The sequence below is a fragment of the Ambystoma mexicanum genome, chromosome 8, assembly GCF_040938575.1.
Source record: "Ambystoma mexicanum isolate Mex_15411 chromosome 8, UKY_AmexF1_1, whole genome shotgun sequence".
Classification (NCBI taxonomy): Eukaryota; Metazoa; Chordata; class Amphibia; order Caudata; family Ambystomatidae; genus Ambystoma; species Ambystoma mexicanum.
Genome location: NC_090929.1, coordinates 1,208,612,472 through 1,208,629,104, shown reverse-complemented (window position 1 = coordinate 1,208,629,104; position 16,633 = coordinate 1,208,612,472). Strand labels below are relative to the sequence as shown.

The window sequence follows — 16,633 nt, the reverse complement described above, 5'->3', positions numbered from 1 at the left end:
GGGTTTTGAACTTAATCCTCGCCGCCACTGGGAGCCAGTGAAGAGATTTCAGTCCTGGAGAGATTCCTGGGATTGAGGCCATGGACAAGTCGTGCAAAGAGGCCAAAGAAGATTCCCTTGTGGTGGATGAGGGAGAGGTGCAAAGCCCTCCCAAGCAGCAGCATCTTTACCATCAGCCACTGCTTCAGCCGCCTCGCAACCTATCTGAGGTCTTGACTCACAACACCCCAGTGGGAGACAGACTGTCTCAGCATCTGAAATAATGGCAGGGTGTTACTTCAGATGCTTGGGCATTACAAACCATAGCCCAAGGTTACTGTCTCCCCTTCATTCAGAGACCTCAGAACCATCCCCCGGGGACCCATTGTGCAGGAATTTTGACCCTGCTAGAGAAAGGTGCTATAGAGCAGTACCTGTAAAGGAGAGGAACAAAGGATGGTATTCTCCATATTATCCAGGAAATATCCTGATCCCCAGGAAGGACGCAGGACTGAGACCCATCTTAGACTTGAGATACTTGAACAAGTTCTTCAGGATGGACGAGTTCAAGATGATCACACTTTTCAGATCCTTCAGGCCCTCCAGCTCCAGGATTGGATGGTGTCATTGGACCTTCCGGTAGCTAATCCATCACAAACACAGAAAGTACCTGAGGTTTATCGTTGGCGGTTCTCATTATCTTTTCGAGTACTGCTGTTCGGGCTGACCTCTGAACAAGGGTTTTCACCAAACCGATGGCGGTGGTGGCAGCGAGTCTCAGGAGAGGGGGGATTCACATCTACCCCTACCTAGACGATTGACTCATCATGGCGCGTTTTCCCGAACAAGTCCTGGGTCATCTCAGTGTGACTTGCCACTCTCTCTACAGACTGGGCTTCTCCCTCAAATACAAGAAGTCCCACATGATACCATCTTAAAAGCTCCAGTTCATCTGGGCGGTACTGGACACATCCTTGGGAAAGACCTCGCCACCCACGGTGATGGCTCAAGACATTCTGCAGATGGTCACCAAAATTTTAGAGTGCCTAGCGTCTCCCAGCATTCGACTTCTTGAGGATGCTCGGCCTCATGGCATCCTGTATTTTCCTGGTGCCAGATGCTCATCTGAGAATGTGATCCCTTCAATGGGCTCTCAGGACACAATGGTCTGAATTCTCGTGAAACATGTCAGGCCTACTTTAGATTCCAAACAGGGTCGCACAGAATCTCCTGTGGTCGGTCTGAGAGGACAACATTCTGAAGGGAGAACATTTTTGGCAACTATGGCCAGAGATAACAGTAGTTACAGACACCTCACTCACGGGGTGGGGATACCACGCCAACGATCTGACAATCAGCAGTCGTTGGTCTCCATCGGAGTCCAAACTACACATCAGCCTTTTAGATCCGAGGGCAATCAGACGCGTTGAAGGCTTTTCTGCCCTCTGTACGGGGAAAGAATGTCCTGATAATGACAACACAGTGGCCATGTACTACCTCAACAGGAAAGCAGGTGTGGGGTCCCTACCACTGTGCAGAGAGGCAATGCAGCTCTGTTTCTGGGCAATACAAGAAATAATCTTTCTATCAGCAGTTCACCTAGCCGGAGTGGAGAACACAGCGGCAGACGCTCTGAGCAGACAGAGCAGTCTCCCACGAGTGGCAACCAGCTCAGGAAGTCCTTCATGAGATCTTCACCCTTTGGGGTACCACTCAAGTGGATCTGTTCGTGACCAGTGTCAACCGGAAGTGCAAACTGTTTTGCCCCAGGGAATTTCCTCCCAAGAGGAGCTCTAGGGGACATGTTCGTAGTGGACTGGGAGTTTACTTCTGTACGCGTTGTCCTCCAGTCCCCTTCATTCCTCACCTGATCACGAAGTTGAGAAAGCTCGGGAAATCCATGATCCTCATTGCCCTGGATTGGGCCAGGAGGACGTGGTACCCGGACCTTCTGGACATGTCCAGCTGCCCTCCAATACGTTTTCTACAAAGAGAGGACCTTCTCTAGCGAGAGGAGGGTCGGGTTCTCCATCCAGAGGACAAGCCACTCAGCCTTCATGAATGGTTTCTGAGAGGCTGAGGTATAAGAATTGGCACCTCCCAGATGATGTAATGGAGATGTTGCTTTTGGCTCGAAGGCCAGCAACTAAGTTTTTGTACTGCTGCCATTGGAATACATTCTGCAGCTGGTGCAGGGATAAGAATGTGGACTCTTTTCTATGCAAAACTCCAGAGATGTTATCTTTTCTGCTGTACCTGGCCAATCTGGGGCTCCAGGTTGGGACTATTAAAGGTTATTTGACGGCGCTTTCCATCTTCAAGAACTCATCCGAGGAAATATCATATTTTAAAATACCTTTGGTGATACCATTTCTAAAGGGACTCTCTAATGTGTTCCCTCCATCTCCTTTTAAGGTTTCGGTTTGTGACCTTAATCTTGTTTTGAAGTTTCTCATGGGTGCACCATTTGAACTGCTCCATTCATGTCCCTTAAGACTACTAACATTAAAAACCATATTTTTAGTAGCGCTAACATCAGCTCGTATGGTGAGTGAGTTACAGGCACTATCTTCTAAACCACCTTTTACGGTCTTTTATAAGAACAAGGTCGCCCTTAGTGTCAAACCTTCATTTCTACCTAAGGTCATATCAGAATTCCATTTGGGACAAAAGATAGTATTACCTACTTTTTACCCTCCACCTCATCCTGGCAAGGAAGTGGAGATGCTACACAGACTCGACCCATGAAGGGCTCCGAGTTTCTACATTTCAAGGATGTCAAAGTTTTGTGTGGATGACCAGGTGTTTATAGGATACACTGGTCACAGGGTGGGACAGGCTGTAACCAAACAGACCTTGTCCAGATGGATTATTTTGGCTATTACTGAATGCTATGGTCTGGCCAGGAAAGATTCCCCAGAAGGCTTAAGAGCCCATTCCACTACGGGCATGGCTTCTTCTGCTCTGCAAAGAGATGTTCTATAAAAAACCACCTTAAGTCAGGAGGGAAGCTTTGGGAAAGCAGTCCTTCATTTGTTTCACAACAACTTGTGATAAAAAAAATTCGTACTCCTGCCTCCAAAACCAACACTGCTTTGGGAGTCTACCCTCGAGACAGAGCTCCTCGAGGGACATCGAGTCGACCGCACCGATGCACAGCGCCCTCTGCCAAAAGAAATTCCGAAGCAGCTAAAACTGGATATTGGAGATATCAAAAGATGAGGAATACGTGGGATGTATATCCAGTCGAAAGAACGTTACCAGGGGTAAGTAACTTGTTCTTCTCATCTCAGACATTCCCAAGCTGTAAGGTGCACTTAAACTGGATTTACATTGAATGAAACCTGCTAATGACGAGGTGGCTAAATCTTCTTGTAAAAAATGAAACACAGCTAAGCTCCACTGCCTGACACTTCATGAGTATCTGAGGTATTAGGGATGGAGTTGTACGCTTAACATGGCTGTGCTAGTTGTGAAAAAGCAAGCACCGATGGCCTTAGGAAAAAACCTCAATGTAGGACTTTAGACATAATAATGTTTGATGTCTAGGTTTCTGTTACTGTGGGGATCATTTTGAACATTAAATGGTGGTAAAAAAGCCAAGTGTAATGCATTTATGCCTTCATGTAATGCTCTGCCCCATTTTCCAGCTCTTCTTAGGCATAGGAGGCAGAAAAGTAGTTTGCCTCTCCGCATTGCTTTCCTCTGCCATTTTGGAGGAGCACCCGGTTTTACTTGCATGAGATTTTCATGCAGGCATAAAACCAAAGGATTCCAATGGAATACGTGTCGCATTTACACCTGGTTAATAGCAAGTGGATTCAATTATAAAACACCACCTGCAAAGTGTAATTTGCAGGTACTGTTAGATTTCTCTCAAGACAGAGAGTTAAAGTTAAGAGTGAAGGCGATTTAGTCTTGCCTTAGTAGTGATGTTTACACTTATTTTTGAGAGTGATGCAAATTCATTGCAGGATACCCAACAGCACGTAAGTGCAAATGTTGACCGTCCTATGCATACAATAACCATTTTATTTAAAATAACCCCCTGTATTGTAAAAGTTACCCAGGTATACCAGGGAATATTCAAATACAGATGTGCCTCTATTAAAGATACTAATGCCAGGAAGTAGACTTTTGATAAGTAACTTTATTTTGCTCAACACATCCTGTTCTCCGTTAACATATAAAGGGAGAATAAAGGGCCTGAAATATGGAAGCGAGTCATTATGTTGCATATAAGGCTGGAGCGACATGTTTGCATGCTTGAAATGTATTTATGTGCTGGGCATGAGAGTGTGCTCTGATGATCCGACTTGATACCTTGTACGGATGGAGAAATGTAACTATAGTTCTAGTACAAATATTACAATGTTAGTTCAGTGTTTTCTGGGGAAAAACACATTTTTTAAAATAGGTGGATTGAAATCTAAAATGGTTATTTCTTTTTTCAGGGTTTATTGAAAAAATTCATACGCTGCTCTGCAAGAGTGACTGTTGGAACCATTAAAAAATTCCTAAGTTTAAAATTAAAACTTCCAAGTACATATGAGGTGCGTTTTGATGTTTTTCTCATCTTTCTGAAAACTGTATGTTCAGTATGTTATTGCGTATATGATTTATGCTCTTTTGCTGTGTATTCTTACAACTGGCTTTCTATTTGGTAACTACCTCATAGTATCATCTTTGGAAGTTTTGCCTTAATAGTGAAAAAATATATGTTTGTGAGTGCACAATCTGTCCTTTCCTCTACCTCTTTTGTGTTTTGCCCATTAGTTAATGTGTTCAGCTTTCTTGGTAGGGCGGGAACTGTGATCTTGTTCCCTTTTCCCTTTTTAGATCTGGATAGAGGTAACCAGAGCTGCTGTATTCGAAAAAAGAATGGAAAAGAGCCCTGGCATGTCAAAAGATAGCTACATTATGCCAGAAGAACGTGCATCAGTTTATATTTGTTACCCATTGTGCGCCTTACAGGAAAGGGTCCCCATGGAAGGGCTGAGAGGCAGAAAAAGGAAGCCTACTATTCCCTTGTCGAGGGCCTGGCCCCATCCTTTTGCTCTCTCATAATGAGTCAGCTCACATGTGATCATGCCAACCATTCACCTGAGAATACTTGCTTGTCCGCCACCAATAGGAGCCGGCATAGGTTGACTTATATGTAAGACTAGGAGGGCTGAGAAATTCAAAGTTTTGTTTGCAGTATAGCTCCCTCTCTTCTGTAGTATGTACGTTGGGAACAGGTAGACATGTGTAAGGGGGGGGCACTCCCTTTGGGAGTATGGAGGTAAGCCCGTTATGCAAAACACGCAATAGGGGAGAGGGCAAGCTTGATCTCACTGGAGGTGACCCCCACCGGTTCAGAGGACAAGGAGGTCCTAAACAAGGATGTAATTCCACCTTCCTCTGAGATAAAATCTGCATTGTTTATGGGTTATATGGGAGGTGAACCGTGTTATGAGGTTAAGGGCCTTTTAACTTGGAAGGGCTTGGCTTTTGAACCTACTCTATGGACTTTTTTGCAAGAAACACCTTTGCCATGAAGCTGGGCGGATGAAACCTGGAGGCAGGACCATGTCTGAAACATGAAGGGCGAAGGAATCCCAGAACCTGCGGAACACTGCCAAGCACTGGCGGGCCAGATGGCTGACGATCCAAAGTCTCTTAGAGGGAGAGTCCTGATCAGGAGAAACCCGACGCACCAACACAACCCGGGCCAAGAAGGGATTAGGGACACTGTCAATCACATACGGCTGAAGAGACCAAGCAGCCCAGAAGGGGCTGGGAGGATGAAAAGCCCTTACAGGGTGTTAGGCAGAAACCTGTGCAGTTCCCTTAGGGACCACTGCAAAAAAGTTTAAGACCACAGGAGTTAGCAGTAAACCCAATTGGTAGCAGTCGCAACACCCAGATTTACCTGGTAGCTGTGGCTAAGCAGTCAGACTTCTCTCAAGAAGAGTTAGGCAGTATACAGAGCATACACAATAGGGCAGATAAACACAGTAAAACAAGCAAACACTGACCAGAGCTTTGGTGTAAAAGATATATAATTATTTATTTAAAAATACATCTATAAAAACACACTGGCACTAATATCAAGCAAGTTCAAAAACACAGTCACTAAAGTATATACACTCCCTTAAAAGAATATTAGACAAGTCTTAAGTAAAGCACCACTTATTTTCAGACAGCGGTGAGCACTTAACGCAGATGGCACTCTAATAATTCGGTTTAAAAGGGAGATAAAGGCAGAGCATAAATTGAAACAGATCCCAACACTTTCAGAAGAACACAGCAAGACAGGAAGGCAGAATAAAATCGTGAAGTTAGAGTTCAGAAAGCCGGATCCACTTTAAGAGGATCAGAACGAAATGTGTCCAAGGTCACACGGTTGAAAAGTGCACAAAAGTCTCGAAAAGGTTCAGAAAGAAGTTGGACCAAAAGAAAGGGACCAGTCAGATGGTCAAGAGACCAGCCCAGTCTATAAGGTTAAGGATTTACTGTCACCTTGTAGAAATCTATAGAATGGGAGGCCAGGCGGACACAGTACCTTGAAATGGTGAGAACGCTCCAGCGGGGGCAGTTGTTCCTGGCAGCGGGTGCAATTCGGTGCTTCATCCGGGGGAAGAGAAGATCTTGTCGGGGAGGAAAGCAGAAGGTCGTTGCACTGCCAGGGAAGAAACCAGCCGCGGAGTTCTCGATTAAAAGGAGCGGTCCTTTTATTCGCGGTTCAGTTTTAAGTGGCTATCCGGTTGTCGGGGTGCTTGGCACGGGTAATTCGACCACTAGACGTCCTGGTAGGCGAAAAAGAAAGCAAACTGGTTGTCCCCACCAGCTCAAGGGGAAGAGACTCTCCGGCAAGAAGATCTCCTCTGTTGTCGGGAAGTGGTGAGACGGTTCAGCAGGGCTCCACCGGTGGTGTCGTCGTTGCAGGTCGGCTCAGCTTCTCCCTCTTCGGATTTGCAGGTCCTGTGGCGACTTCTGAAGTTCCAGTCCCAAAAGCCCTGCTTTTATGCAAGAAACCCCCATTCATTCAGCCTAGCTGTCAATCAAACATGCTAAGTGGTGAGCGGGGCGGCTCACCACTTGGGCCAATCACGCAAGAGTGCGACTTGGGTTGGCAAGGCAACTTAGTCCAAGGTGCCTAAACCCCCTCCCACATCCCCTGTGGTACCCAGACAGAGTGGCACCACTTTGAAGGGCTTCTGTGTAGAAGCCTGCCAAAAGTGGAACAAAGGGCTCGACCTTTGGTTTGGAGTTACAGAGGTGAACACAAACGCCATTTTAAAACCGACTTCTGGCAAAAAGACCCTACCGGTGAATTAATATTAAATAAATAAACCGGCGGTATCTTTAGCATTGCACCAAAAAAGTGGTGCGTTTAAAATACATGGGAAAATCCCATAGAGAATATTCTTAAGAAATATTCCGCGTGGTAACCACTGCCACCAGCCAGAAACTCGACGAGGGAGGAATGCACAGTACCCCCTCGAAAAACAGACCGAGGGGCAATCGAATTACCCCTACCAGTACTTCCACATTATGATGGTTTGTACTGGTTCTGTTACTAAATTTGGGACTAGTAAAGCCAATGGTGACTTTACATGCCCTGGGAGACAGTAGTCAGTCCCAGGGTATGGAGTCTATGGTGGGGTGTCACTATGACACCCCTGTGTCACTGCACTGAGGGTGCTGTGTAACACACATAGTAAAAACACATGAGACCCTATGGAGTAAAAGACCCCATAGCCCATAAAACACATTAACAGTCAAAGGAACCCCTCAAATCATGTCCAAGAGCGTGAGGAAAAGAGTCTCACTCTTGGCAGGATAAAGAAAACAAACTCCAGAAATCCAGCAAAGCTGCTGGGGGACTCACTAGGTTAGGAAATTCAGCCTAAACAGAGAATTCTCCCTAACACTCGCCCCTCCCCGCCCCAGACTAAGGGACAGGAGGATTTAATCCACTCCTGGATGAATCTCATACCTCTAGTCGATGACATACATCCTAGAGAGACCATCAGCATTTTGGTGGTGACACCCTGACCTGTGCTCAATGGTGAAAATCAAACCCTTGCAAAGAGAGTGACCATCTCAATATTTTTGGGTTTTCCCCTTTCATTTGCAATAACCATCTCAAGGGTTGGTGGTCAGTCTGAATGACAAAAGTGGAACCATACAAGTATGGCCTAAACGTCTTCAGAGCCCACACAATAGCAAAACACTCTCGTTCAATAGTTGCCCACCTTGTTTCAGATCTTTCAACTGATGAAGCAAATGGGGTGCTCCCTACCTTTCCCATCCAGTTGACTCAGGACTGCACCTATTCCTACATTTCAAACATCTGTCTGCACAATGAAAGTTTGGTGGTAGTCAGGAGCTCTGAGTACTAGGGCTTGGCAAAGAGCCTTTTTCAGGTTTTCAAAGGCCTGATTGCACTCCTCATTCCATCTAACCTTTTTAGGGAATTTAGGAGAGGAGATGACATTCAGTGGAGAAGCTATGGTCCCATAGTTCTCTATGAAATTCCTGTAGTACCCAGTGAGACCTAAGAAGGCTCTCACCTGGGTCTGAGTAGTAGGTGTTGTCCAATTTTGCACAGCTTCAATCTTACTGAGCAAAGGCCTTATTTCTCCACCTCCTACCTCATGTCCAAGGTAGACCACTTTACTCTGTCCAATCTGGCATTTACTTGCCTTTATGGTCAGATTGGCTTTCTCAAAAGCCTGCAAAACATAGCTCAGGTGGTCCACATGTTCTTCCCAGGTTTGGCTGAAGACTGCAATGTCATCCAAGCATGCCATGCAGAAGTCCTCCATCCCTATCAGAACCTGATTTACCATCCTTTGAAATGTAGCAGGTGCATTTTTCAATCAATCCAAAAGGCATAACCTTAAACTGGTATAAGCCAACTGGGGTAGAAAATGCAGTTTTCTCCTTGGCATGGTCTGTCAGGGCTATTTGCCAATAGCCTGACGTCAAGTCAAATGTGCTGAGGAACTTGGCTGAACCAAGTCTATCCACCAACTCATCTGTCCTTGGCAAAGGGTGGGCATCAGTCTTGGTGACTGCATTAAGAGCTCTATAATCCACACAGAATCTAAGTTCTTTAGATCCTGCCTTTGGTACTGACACAACTGGGCTAGACCATGGACTAGTAGAGGGCTCTATTACCCCGAGATCAAGCATCTTGCAGACCTCACCTTTGATGTGGGTTCTTAATTTTCTGACATTCTGTATCCTCTGCTTTTGACTGGCAGACAGTTACCAGTGAGTATGTCATGCTGTCCCCAAGGGGTCAAGCCTGGTGAAAGTGAGAACAGAGAGGCAAACTGATTCAACAAAGATTTGCACTCTTCTTGTTGTTCAGGTGTCAGATTTGAAGAGAGATTTACTCCTTCAATCTTTTCATCCAAAGGTAAGCCTCTGAGGAGATCAGGAAGAGCTTCACTCCCTTCTTCTTCCTCTGATGATGCTAGAAGCAAAGCTCCTACATCAGGTCTGGAGACATACGCTTTTAGTCGGTTGGTGTGGAAGACTGTGGGAGCCTCCTTGGGATTGCCCAAGTCCACCAGATAGTTGAACTCTCCAAGTTTACCCACAACTTTGAAGGGTTGTCACGCTATCCCCTCATTCCGTCCCTATTTCACAAGCATCTAGGATAGGCAATACTCGCACACTATCTAGGACAGGCAACACTCACAATGCACCAGTTACCCCAGCCAGGTTCCCATTTCCTGTCACTCACAGTGGATGGGTGTCACGTGAGTGGGTTTACCCCAAGGGCCACATATGCAGACTCAAGGGTTCCCCGTTCCTTCACTGGCGTCTGCCATGGCGTCTGCAGGAGGGAGCTCGCAGGCGCCAGCTACAGGATGCTGCGCGCAGAGAGTCATTTCCGCGATCATGGAGACCATTGAGATCTAAACAATGCTCACGTGTCGCGCTTGCGGGTCACGTGACGCGTTCATCCGTCTCACTCGCGGATCAGGTGACGCGGAAGCATCCATTACTTAAACGCTGAAATTCCGCACGTCCGCGCTTCACAGCTGTTCTTTGGAGGACTCTGTACGGCGTTTGGATACTTTGTGTTTCACGGCTCTTGACTCTTGGACTGTATTCTGATTTGCTTTGCTCACGTCTTTTGGCTCTGTTTGCTGGATCTTTTGAACTCGGAACGCCTTTTGGACTGTCTTGGATTACCCTGAATTGGACTTGGCATTTTCCTCTTCACTGCATTACGTTATCAAGTACTTTGGATTTTTGTCCTTTCGTTTCATCAAGTTACAGGAGGGCAGGTTGGGTTTTAACCCAGTCTACAGTTCTTCTCCCTATTGTCATCGGGGAAACCCGCTCACGTGCCCCTCCACGGAATTATCAACCATCATAGGACTCTGGACTCCGTCACCCATCAACTTAGGTAAGCCCTGCTCTTTATCCTGCTTGTTTGCTTGTACTGTACTCATTTGATTGCTAATAAAGGTTTTCCTTTACAGCTGTCTTGGGTTTCAACATTCCGTGGTTCCGGGCTTCAAGAACTACCCACCTGTGGCCTCAATGATCGCACAGGGAGTAATCTTGTATTCTCTCTCTGTGGTACTTGGGGACGGAGGTTTCATACTCTTCATGACAATCAAGCAACCTGACAGACTGTGAAGCCATTCTTTGTCGTGCAGAATATTCAGGGTGTCACAGATGATCCCATGGCGGCTATGGTTCAAGCGATCACAGTACTATGAGCAGACATGGCTGCAGCCACCACAGCCCTTCACCAGCGCTTAGATGCTATTCAGAGTAACCGCAACCCTTTACCAACAGATGCAGAGTTCGGAGACGCGGCACCACCGGCCCCAGTTCCCCAGGCCCCAAGCGCAGCTACTCATGCTCCCGTGATTCTACCCACTCCTTTCCCATTGGCTGCACCTGAAAGATTCCAGGGGGATCCCACCAAGTACCGCACATTTATCAATCAGTGCAAGTTACACTTTCTGTGTCGACCTACCTCCTTCCCCGATCCTACTTCTAAGGCTGCCTTTCTGTTGTCACATTTATCTGGTACAGCCGCTGCCTGGGCCAACCCACTTCTTGAGAACAATAACCCGGCATTATACGACTTTGACCTCCTGGTGACAGAAATGTCACGTGTCTTTGACACCCGCCACAAAGCCCAATCCAGGGATCTAGAACTGTTAGAATTACATCAAGGCAGGGGAACACTCATTGAATATATCACAAAATTCAATCAACTGTCAGCTGGGACTTCATGGCCCGAGAGCAAGAAGGCTGTGCTATTCTACAAGCGTCTGAACAATACTATGAAAGATGCATTATCAGTAGTTCCTTCCTTGCCCACAGCATTCCCCGATTTAGTGGATCTGGCTCTCCAGGTCGACGCCAGACGTTCAGAATGGAAAGCTGAATCTGGGTTTTCTGGTTCTATCCCTTCTGCAGGATCCTCTCATTCCGAGTCTGCTTCAGAACCTATGCAAGTTGGAGGCCTACGTAGTCCTTTAACTTCCACGGAAAGGGAACGCAGGAGGGTGGACAATGCTTGCTATTATTGTGGGTTGATTGGTCACTTTGTGAAAGAATGTTCACGTCGCCCAAAGGCCAAAGCTCAGGGTTTTCGGGCAGCTCGACCATAGATCCGGGGGAGGGTTTGAGCGCAATACATACCTGCGTTTGGCACCATCAGCCTCGTGATGGTACATGCATTGTTACAACCCAGTACTGAGGTCTCACATTTAGTAACCGTCATCATCGACTCTGGTGCCACTGGTAATTACATAGATATCAATATGGCCCACACACTCAATCTCCCTCTTATCACCAAGACCCGACCAGAACCCGTGCAGACTATAGACGGGAGTTTGTTAGTTTCTGGCCCAGTTAGACAGCACCTCTCACTTTGGTCATACAAACTACCCACAAAGAAACCATTAGTTTTGACTTGATATCCATGCCCCAATACGGCCTTATTTTAGGCATTCCTTGGTTGCGTCTGCACAACTCTTTGATCAATTGGAAGATCACAGGTTCTGTGTTTTATGAGTCAGAAGTTTGCCAGGAGTTTTGCCTTACTACAGCTCTTACTGAGAGCACTCCAGCCCAACTCCTCAGTACTGTTTCACCACTCTCCTTGGAACCTTCTTCCTTCCCTTGGCGGACACGTACATTGTTGGTCTTGTAGCAGAGACAATTCCAGAGCCCTACCGGGACTACCTGGACATCTTTGATAAGGGATCATCGGAAATCCTTCCACCTCATAGGGTGTATGATTGTCCTATTGAATTACTACCAGGTTCTGTAGTCCCAAAGGGTCGTATTTATTCGCTATCTCCCACTGAGGAACAGATCTTGAAAGCTTACATTCAAGAATCCCTACGTAAGGGTCACATACGTCCATCTTCGTCTCCAGCGGCCAGTCCCATCTTCTTTGTCCCAAAGAAGGAGGGTGACCTTCGCCCATGTGTTGACTACCGACGCCTAAATGCCATCACCAAAAAGGATAGGTATCCTATACCTCTCATCATGCATCTATTAGATTGCCTCACGCATGCTTCAGTGTACACCAAGTTGGATCTCAGGGGTGCGTATAATCTAGTATGTGTGAGAAAGGGTGATGAGTGGAAAACGGCCTTTTGCACTCGTTACGGGTTATACGAATATTTGGTCATGCCCTTCGGCCTTTGCAATGCGCCTGCTACATTCCAGCGCTTCATGAATGAGATATTTAGCGATATTCTAGATGTATTCATGGGGGTCTATCTGGATGACATTCTCATTTTTTCACGTTCTCAAGAGGAACACATCCTACACGTAAGGGAGGTATTAAAACGTTTACGCATGTTCTCCCTTTTTGCAAAACCCAAAAAATGTCAATTTCACACCGACAACATTGAGTTTTTAGGGTTCCACATCACTCCTGACAGCCTCACTATGAACCATGCCAAAGTCAAGGAAGTATTGGAATGGCCGATTCCCACCAACCTTAAAGCATTGCAGTCTTTTTTGGGTTTTGCAAACTATTATAGAAGATTCATTTCTGGATTTTCCTCCATAGCAGCACCTCTTACTCTTTTGACCAGTCCTCTTGTCCCATTCAATTGGTCCAGCGATCAACAGCTTGCATTCGATACCCTAAAAGCTGCATTTACCACTGTTACTGTCCTCCAACACCCTGACAGTGATCTCCCTTTCATAGTCGAGGCGGACGCGTCCTTGTTCGCCTTAGGGGCAATTCTATCTCAAGAGTGTGTCACTACTGGACGCTTGCATACAGTCACCTTTCATTCCCGGAAATTCACACCCACAGAGTGTCACTATACGGTGACCGAAAAAGAACTTCTAGCTGTTAAAGAAGCTTTCCAAGTCTGGCGTCACCATCTCCTGGGTGCAAAACATCGGGTGACGGTCTTCTCGGACCATCAGAATCTTTGCGATCTAACATCTCTAAAATGCTCAAATAGCAGACATGTCAGGTGGCATCTTTTTTTTGCCGCTTACGGTTTCCAGATCATGCATCGTCCTGGTACCGTTCATGGAAAGGCTGATGCTTTGTGACGCTCTCCTGGGGGGGTTTCATTGCCAGTCTATCCCAAGACCTTGCTAGATAAGAAACATGTGATATGTCTTTGTACCCCTTCTCTGACTCTGCTGGATATGGTCCGCACGTGGGTTTCCACTCACCCGTCCTTACTTCCAGATTGGGATTTGGTATTACAAGACGGTCTGCCTTTCTTTCAGAACAAGTTGTTTCTACCTACCACTGATGTCCGCAATCTGGCTCTTGAAGGGTCCCATGATCTCCCTGTTCATGCACATCCTGGTCAGCGAAGAACACTCTCGCTTCTACAACGTTGGTGTTGGTGGCCTTCCATGAGAAGGGATGTAGAATGCTATGTTAACACTTGCTCTGTTTGTGCCCAATCCAAACATAGGAAAGGACGCCTGTTGGGTCTCCTGCAGCCTCTACCCATACCCCCGAGGCCCTGGCATACCTTGACGATGGATTTCGTGACGGACCTTCCCAGGGTTCAGGGTTTTGATTCCATCTGGGTTGTGGTAGACTCGTTCACCAAAAGGGCACGGTTTATTCCATGCTCGGGCATTTCCTCTGCTCCTGTCCTGGCAGGATTGTTTTTTAAGTCCATCGTATGCCTTTTCGGTTTACCATCAGTGTTGGTGTCCGACAGGGGTCTTCAATTCACTTCTCGTTTCTGGCGTGCCTTGACTAGATTAGTGGGGATCGATTCACGTTACTCTTCGGCCTACCATCCTGAGACGGATGGACAGGCCGAGAGGGTTAATCAAACCATGGAGCAGTACCTGCGTTGTCTGACTCTCCAGCATCAACAGTCCTGGTTTCGCATCTTGCATATGGCTGAATTCGCCTATAGCAACGCGGTGCACTCCTCCACTGGTTTCTCTCCCTTCTATGTCTTGTATGGTCAGCAACCTAAAATCCTGCCCATCCCGGATTTTTCGCTTTCTGGTAATCCGGCTGCTTCTTCTTGCATCAGAGACATCTGGGCTGTCCACGCGCAGACCTTGCTGCACCTCAAAGAAGCCCAGGATTCCATAAAGGCTGCCGCGGACCGGAAGCGTTCAGTTGCCCCTTCATTTGCTGTGGGGGATAGAGTTTGGCTTTCCTCTCGCCATCTACATCTGCAGGGTTGCCGCAAGTTGTTGCCCCGTTTCGTTGGTCCTTTTGTGGTTTCCCGGGTGATCAACCCTGTGGCCTATCCCCTTCGAGTCCCGGTTTCGTGGCGGCTTCACCCTGTCTTTCATGTCTCTCTTCTCAAACCTTTCCCTGGTCTTACCCGTCTTAGTTCCCCTGGGGCCCCGATACCCCCTTCTTCCCCAGTGGATGGGTGTCACGTGAGCGGGTTTACCCCAAGGGCCACATATGCAGACTCAAGGGTTCCCCGTTCCTTCACTGGCGTCTGCCATGGCGTCTGCAGGAGGGAGCTCGCAGGCGCCGGCTACAGGATGCTGCGCGCAGAGAGTCATTTCCGCGATCATGGAGACCATTGAGATCTAAACAACGCTCACGTGTCGCGCTTGCGGGTCACGTGACGCGTTCATCTGTCTCACTTGCGGATCAGGTGACGCGGAAGCATCCATTACTTAAACACTGAACTTCCGCACGTCCGCGCTTCACAGCTGTTCTTTGGAGGACTCTGTACGCGTTTGGATACTTTGTGTTTCACGGCTCTTGACTCTTGGACTGTTTTCGGATTTGCTTTGCTCACGTCTTTTGGCTCTGTTTGCTGGATCTTTTGAACTTGGAACGTCTTTTGGACTGTCTTGGATTACCCTGAATTGGACTTGCCATTTTCCTCTTCACTGCATTACGTTATCAAGTACTTGGATTTTGGTCCTTTCGTTTCATCAAGTTACAGGAGGGCAGGTTGGGTTTTAACCCAGTCTACAGTTCTTCTCCGTATTGTCATCAGGGAAACCAGCTCACGTGTGCCTCCACGGAATTATCAACCATAATAGGATTCTGGACTCTGTCACCATCAGCTTAGGTAAGCCCTGCTCTTTATCCTGCTTGTTTGCTTGTACTGTACTCATTTGATTGCTAATAAAGGTTTTCCTTTACAGCTGCCTTGGGTTTCAACATTCCGTGGTTCCGGGCTTCAAGAACTACCCACCTATGCCTCAATGATCGCATAGGGAGTAATCTTGTATTCTCTCTCTGTGGTACTTGGGGACAGAGGTTTCATACTCTTCACGACAATCAAGCAACCTGACAAGGGTCCCATCCATTTGTCTGGAAAGGCCCTCTGCCTTGTTGGAATCATGACTAGAACTAGCTGGTCTTGAGTAAACTCAACCATGTTAGCCTTTTGATCATACCAGTGCTTGACCAAAGCTTGACCAGCTTTCAGGTTATCATTAGCTTCTGCCATCATGTGTGACATTCTCCTCCGGAGACCTATCACATAGTCAGTCACTCTGACTGGCTTGGGGGAAGGAGCACTCTCCAACCCCTCCTTAATCAGGGCTAAGGGGCCTCTGACTGGATGACCATAAAGAAGTTCAAAGGGAGAATAACCTACTCCCTCCTGAGGGACTTCACTATAAGCAAAGAGAAGGCATGGCAGTAGAAGATCCCACTTTCTTTTAAGGGGGTCCTCTAAAGTACCTATCATGCTCTTCATGGTTCTGTTGAACCTTTCAACCAATCAATTTGTCTGAGGGTGGTATGCGGTTGAGAACTTGTAAGTAACTCCGCAGGTTTTCCACATGGCTTTCATGTAGTGGGACATAAAATTTGACCCCCTGTCAGAGATTACTTCCTTAGGAAACCCAACCCTGGTAAAAATACCAAGGAGGGCCTTAGCCACAGCCGGAGCTGTAACAGTCCTCATAGGAATTGCCTCAGGATACCTAGTAGCATGGTCTACTACAACAAGTATAAACCTGTTGCCTGAGGAGGTTGGAGGATCAAGGGGACCAACAATGTCAATCCCTACTCTCTCAAATGGGACTCCCACAACTGGGAGAGGCATTAAGGGTGCCACATTCTTGGAGCCAATCTTACCAGAAGTCTGGCAGGTGTGGCAGCTCCTGCAGTACTTATCTACTTCAGCCCCCATCTTTGGCCAATAAAAGTAGAGTGAGAGCCTTTCCTTCATCTTCTTGAAAC

At 47.0% G+C, this 16,633-nt stretch overlaps 1 protein-coding gene across 2 annotated transcripts in view; it reads left to right on the top strand.

Annotated features, from left to right (window-relative positions):
* PCGF5 (polycomb group ring finger 5) overlaps positions 1–16,633 on the top strand; it is a 1,257,849-nt gene that overhangs the window by 767,854 nt on the left and 473,362 nt on the right. For both annotated transcript variants that reach the window (XM_069611309.1, XM_069611308.1), the window contains exon 7: positions 4,434–4,532. In XM_069611309.1, coding sequence (XP_069467410.1) covers positions 4,434–4,532 — 99 coding nt within the window. The remainder of the gene's footprint in view (positions 1–4,433; positions 4,533–16,633) is intronic.